At 34.9% G+C, this 6,042-nt stretch overlaps 1 protein-coding gene across 3 annotated transcripts in view; it reads right to left on the bottom strand.

The window, feature by feature from the left end:
• Positions 1-6,042, bottom strand: part of LOC106468464 (mitogen-activated protein kinase kinase kinase kinase 4-like) — a 69,897-nt gene that overhangs the window by 11,651 nt on the left and 52,204 nt on the right. For 2 of the 3 annotated variants that reach the window (XM_022396798.1, XM_022396799.1), the window contains 2 exons: positions 3,664-3,675; positions 2,692-2,770 (listed from right to left, as the gene is read on the bottom strand). In XM_022396798.1, the coding sequence (XP_022252506.1) occupies positions 2,692-2,770; positions 3,664-3,675 (91 nt within the window). The remainder of the gene's footprint in view (positions 1-2,691; positions 2,771-3,663; positions 3,676-6,042) is intronic. The other variant, XM_022396796.1, reaches the window with a different exon arrangement.

Below are 6,042 nucleotides of genomic sequence, written 5' to 3'. Positions count from 1 at the left end.
GGGTCTGGAAGGGGCTTCCTGCTTTCTGGGGCTGATTAGGTCCATGGCTAATATATCCTCCCTTTGTAAAAGATAGTAAATCATCCTTTAATGTATTTAATTCACTTTGAAATTTACTAATATTTTCTATTTGTACTTCTTGTTTTCTTTTTTGTTCCAGTTGCCACTGGTGCTGGTTTTCTTGCCACTGCTGTAGTCTCTCTTCTTGTTTCTTTTCTTTTTCCTCTAACAACTGCTGTAATCTCTCTTCTTGTTTCTTTTCTTTTTCCTCCAACAACTACTGTAATCTCTCTTCTTGTTTCTTTTCTTTTTCCTCCAACAACTGCTGTAATCTCTCTTCTTGTTTCTTTTCTTTATCTTCCAACCACTGCTGTAGTCTCTTATCTTGTTTATTTTCTCATTCTTCTTGTTTCTTTTGCTGTTCTTGTGTTGCTGCCATCAAATCTGCTAAATTGTAGTTTGATTTGCCACTTCTCGTTTCCTTTATTTTTTTTCTTTTCACGTCCCACTCTCTGACACCAATTTGTTACGTATCTACTTGTTTGATAATTTTCGGTAAAAATTCTTTCCAAGAAACTTCAGCAATACAAGTCCCTTCTTGATTAAAACTAGTTTATCTTTCTCGATACAAACTTTGTAATATACTTAACAACTTTTATAACACATGCTATAAATCACAGTGTTTCACACACTTTACTTATGGTACCTACTGTTTGCTTGACTCAATTATCTATCTCTTTATTCAATCCCACTGGTTTTTCTCGCCAGGCTTATATACTAAAAAAAGAGGGCGTCTAGCAAACACTCAAGACATTCGCGGGGTTCCACGATAATTCGAGAAACTCCAGCACGCTCTCAGTGTCACACGACTTCCGCTGTCATAACAATATGTTTAAAAATACTGTTAGCTGCTTGGAGCTGAACAACAATTACAGGTAAAAGAGTCTGAGACCATCTGCCTAGTATACCACCAAAGAAAAATAACTATAACAAGATTTGTGGAGAGGAAACAATGTCTTTCTATTGATTATAAATATATATATCTATCAAATAAGTGTGTATGGTACAGATAACTTATTCAAAAGCTATGATAAGATCGGACGGGCTTCATTGAAACCCATAAGAGGGATGAAAGAAAATTTTATTAAGGAGATTTCAGCATTCAAATGCATCATGTGATATAGAAGTGTGAACATTGAAAATTTATTTAAATATTTCCTTTTGAAATTAAGCAATTAAAGCATAGATAATATAAAAATTTGAATTATAAACTACATTTTCATGCCAATAATTTATAATAAAGTTGTGGAATTAAGTATTGAATGTATCTCTTGAAAAGTTTATGACATGCACACTTTAACCCAGCCTTGTACATAGAGATGATCTTATGTGCAATAGACTGGTCCACTGAACCAATCTCAAACCTATGAAGCTATACATAGTAATGCTTACTATAAGTTTAACCCATTAACTGTGGCAGGAGCAGCTCAGATGCCGTTTTCTGACTCACAGATAAAACTGAGTTGCCATCAAACACAATAAAACGGTAATTCTCGTCATTCACATAGAATTATAGTTATATATGTGCAACTAATAGATATTTCCGTCATTCGCAGCTGAGCCATAGAACTTCAATGACGAAAATATCCGTCATCTGCAGTTAATGGGTTGATATATGTATCTTCATAAAAGTTGACAAGCTTAAAAGTCTGTTGTAAACAAAAAGTTAGAATTTTTAATCAAGTATTTCTACTAAATATTTGCCTATGAATTTCCAAAGCACCTTTACTGAGTCAATCTGAGCGCAAGGGGATCTTCGTGTTAAGGATAAAAATACTTCTTTTCATTCTACAGTTTTCATATTATATTTGCATAACATCTCGAACCTCTTATATGAATATCAAAAGTTGTTTTCAGTAAAACTTTATATTTTCTCTACCCTAACACTTCTCTGTAGTGACCTTAATCCTAATTAGTTTGGGGTCAGCTGGTATGTTTTTGTAAAGCAAGAATTTTTACACCTGGATGGTCAGCCAAGATGGCAACCATAAGGGACAAGCACGTTCAGCAATGGTGATTTGAACTTGTGACCCTAACCACCAGACCCTGCCAGGCCCTTCTCTATGCTAACAATACCTGTAGAAAAATCATCAATGTAAGAAAAATTAAAAGTTAAAAAACAGGAAATAAAATGAGTGATACTTTTTTCTTCTTTCTTGAATGAATAATTTTGCTAGATTGTCTGCCTTCTTACCTTAATAATTTTAATTGTTAACCTTTTCAAATCTGTTTTGTTTTAATTTTATTGCTTGTACTTTGGACTGTCTCCTCCATAAGATAAAATAAATCACAGTGGTACGTAATCAGTCAACTGTCATGAGCGAGGTAATGCCCCATATGAGATTTGCAATCAAAGAAGTATAAAGCTAAACTTTTTGTCTGTAGTTATTAAACATAATGTTAATATATTGAACATGAATGTCAGTGTTTTTTCCCACATACTTCATTTTCTGAAACATCACAACAGATAATTAAAATAATTGTTTTTACAGTCTAGGTTGTAGTTTTTCTAAAATAAAAGGTGTTGAATGCTGCTGAATCTTGTGATTTTATAGAACATTAGATTACATAAAAGTTAAAACCTATGCAGATGAGTAAACAAAAAAAAATCATAGACTTTTAATTACTTACTATCATAGCACAGCAGCAGTTGCATTCCCTTGGAGTTGGGCAGAGTTACAATGGTGTGTGGTGTGATAGGACCTTGGCTCTGCAAGAGTAATTTATATCATGTGTGTGTGTGTATTTACTTGCTTACACTCTTAAAATATTAAAATAGAAACTTAATATTTTTTTTATTCAATAATAATCTAAATATTCTTACTTATATGGTTAAACTTGTATGTATTAGTTCTTTTGAAGAGATTACAAATTCAATTGATCATTTTCAAATGGTTTAGTGATAAATGATTGATTATAAAGAGTGATAATGAGCAGATGCAAACATCAAAATGATTTGTCAGATTTTAAAATTGTCGCTATTGGTCAATAAAAATTCCAGAAAGTTTCCAATATCATTTTAAAGCTGCTACTTATCACTCGGACATTTCTAGTTACTGTGTATAACAATTTCTGTAACATAAGGTGAAAATAAAAGTTTTTTTAAACACACCCTCTGGTGCTACATTTTCACACTATCTAAAATATACATTTTGAGGATGATAAGCAACAGTGTAGTGTTAAAGTGAAACAATTCCTTTCTTACAGCAAATAGCTTAAGTTATGCTTTTCATATTAACAAAGTATTATAATTTTTTAGTTTAAAGTGTTCAAAAGCATATTTATAAACAACCTGATTCAGTTTCAGCCATAAATTAACTAAACAAGAAATTACAATAAAAAAGTTGAGATAATTAAAACCTGCCAATAAAAGCAACTTTAATGGTATGCCATTAAAGTAAATTTTCAAACACTCAAGAGAAAACAAATTCTGAAACTTATCAAAATACACACTCACACACAATAAGAAATAAATAACAGAAGTACAACCAAATATCTTAAAATTCAATCTAATTTTCTACCTACAGTAGTTTACCAAGTAATAAACAATCAAAGACTCCACAAACTGTCATCCAAGTGGACAATTTGATGATGAACACATACCCGCTCATGAAACTACACGTCCCCGTCAGGAGCGTGAGGGAAAAGTGAGAAACAGTAAACAGTTATACAGTTTTTAAATTTGGTCCTCATCTCTAAAGTCTAACACCAGTAAGTTCTTCCCATTCATTAGTAAATTGTTCAAAGCACTGACATTACCTAATTTACATTTTCAGAATAACTGAAAAAAACAACAAAAATAGGTAATTATCTACAACTGTTCACAATATAATCTAAGGCTAAAATCACACAGTAGTAAAGTTACATATTATTTGTACAAGTATGTTGTTTCTACACTGTTTTTTTAATTATTTTAGCAGCCTATTCATGTGCACAGTTATGTTTCTATAACTAATTTATACATTTTGTGTATATATATATATATATATATATTTAGAATAATTGATTACATAACTTTTTAATAATCAGGCTAAAAAAACAAGTACGCCTTCTAAGGTTAACATTTTCCTTACCTGAAAACATATTTCCAATACATACCTCTTCACACAGAATAGCTTGAACCCTCATGCATCTGCCCATGAAATTTACAAGCCACAAGCCTTGAGCTAACTCCCACCTAAAAATCAGGTGTTTAACGTGAACTGCACTAATGCATGGTAACATCATTATGTAATGATAGCCCTACATTAATAGCAAAGCGATAAAACCTCCTTGCTCAGTAACTCACCCTAACCACTTGCACTTGAAATAACTTCATTCTTAGATGAGGCAAGAAGAAAGTGCACCAGGAGTGTGGAGGATGGTTGAGAAGATGTGCAGATGTTAGTATCTATCAAAAATACATTTTCAGATAAGGAAAATGTTAACTTCTGGGACATTAACTCACGTCTTCACACAGAATAGCTAGAATCTCATATTGAAATTGTGGAGGGGTCAGTGTAAACATTAAAACTAGATGGGCTCCCTTCAGAAAGCACCCATAGGGAAAGCCAATGATGCGTGACATCTGATGATAGGAGCTCCATAGGGGCACACCCATGGATGACTGCATATCATTTTGACTAGAGGGAAAGGCAAAAGAGCCCCAAGTGTTGCAGAGGAGGGCAGAATTTTTTGCATGACCAACCAAGCACCCATACAAAAGTATTCAGCAATCTAAGAAGTGTAGTTTGGTTAGGGCACAATCAGACCATATGGTGTGTGTGTGTGTGTGTGTATGGCCTCAACTCAACTGGACAAAAAGAGAAAAGGATGATGAACCCATCCTGCTGCCGGATGATGGCACACTAACTATTTGAGGGGTGATCCACAATACACACACACAGTGCCATCAATACTCTAATTCCACCATATTGTGCTGTACAATCAGTGAGGAACTCTCCAAGGTCTACCACCACAGTGGCTAGGAACTGGTAAGTGGCAAGGGTCTCCTATGCTCTACTTGAAAAAAAAAAGGGGGGGAGGGGAGAATTCCTGTTAGGGAGACCCAAATCCCCATCAGACATCTGCCAGAAAAGTCTTTTGCTTTAGAGAGTGTAGTTGGTGACCATAAAATCTTATTTCGAAAAGTTGGCAGTCACTTGGTGCAGGCTTTTCCTAAGATAGTCCATGGAATGGTAGGTCTGAATCAGGCAGTTTAGTACACAATATTATGATGATACCTCTATTAGTCTGGCAGAACATCCCATCTCAACAGTGGACACTGATGAAGCCAGAACGGATGGAATGAGCACTTTCTGTTACCCCTGACCTGATGTGGGTTTTTGGAAATAAGCATTTCTTGGGAGGCAAAATGCACTTACCCTTCTCAGAGATTGAAGAATAGTGACTGGAAGGGGCTGAAAATCTGCAGGAGATGAAATAGCCAGAGGATAAAGATAATGGGAGAAGAACATGTATAGATTGAACAAAATGTGAAAAAGTCTGTGAGCACCAATAAACAGGGAATAATACACCAACCAGAAGAGTTGGTGGATCCATCCAATATGGGTGGGAGGCAAGAGGTCCCTGGACAAAGAGGAGTTCCAAAACAGACACAAAGAATGATGGAAACCCCAAAAACGAGATGTTCATGCCAAATAACACCAAACAGCCCAAATTGGACACAGAAGACAACCTGGTTCCAAATGAGCATAGAAGTGAGAAATAGAAAGGTGGGAAACAAGAGAGAAAGAATGATCACCTTACCAAGCAGCCAAAGTCTTATGAGGAAAAGCCCAGTCTGGGTAGAGGAGCAAACAAGTACAATGAAAGAGAGTGTGGGAAGCATTGATGGCACATACATTTGAAAAATGGTGACCATAGGCAAGAAAGAGAAAGAATTGTGTCTTCAGAGAAAGATGGTATAAAGAACTTGAAGATCACAGCTTGAACAGAGCATGTAGGAAAGTGCATAAAACCACATTAAGATCCCAGTCAGGC

Source organism: Limulus polyphemus, unplaced genomic scaffold (assembly GCF_000517525.1).
Source record: "Limulus polyphemus unplaced genomic scaffold, Limulus_polyphemus-2.1.2 Scaffold3016, whole genome shotgun sequence".
NCBI lineage: Eukaryota > Metazoa > Arthropoda > Merostomata > Xiphosura > Limulidae > Limulus > Limulus polyphemus.
This window is presented reverse-complemented; position numbering and strand designations above follow the sequence as displayed.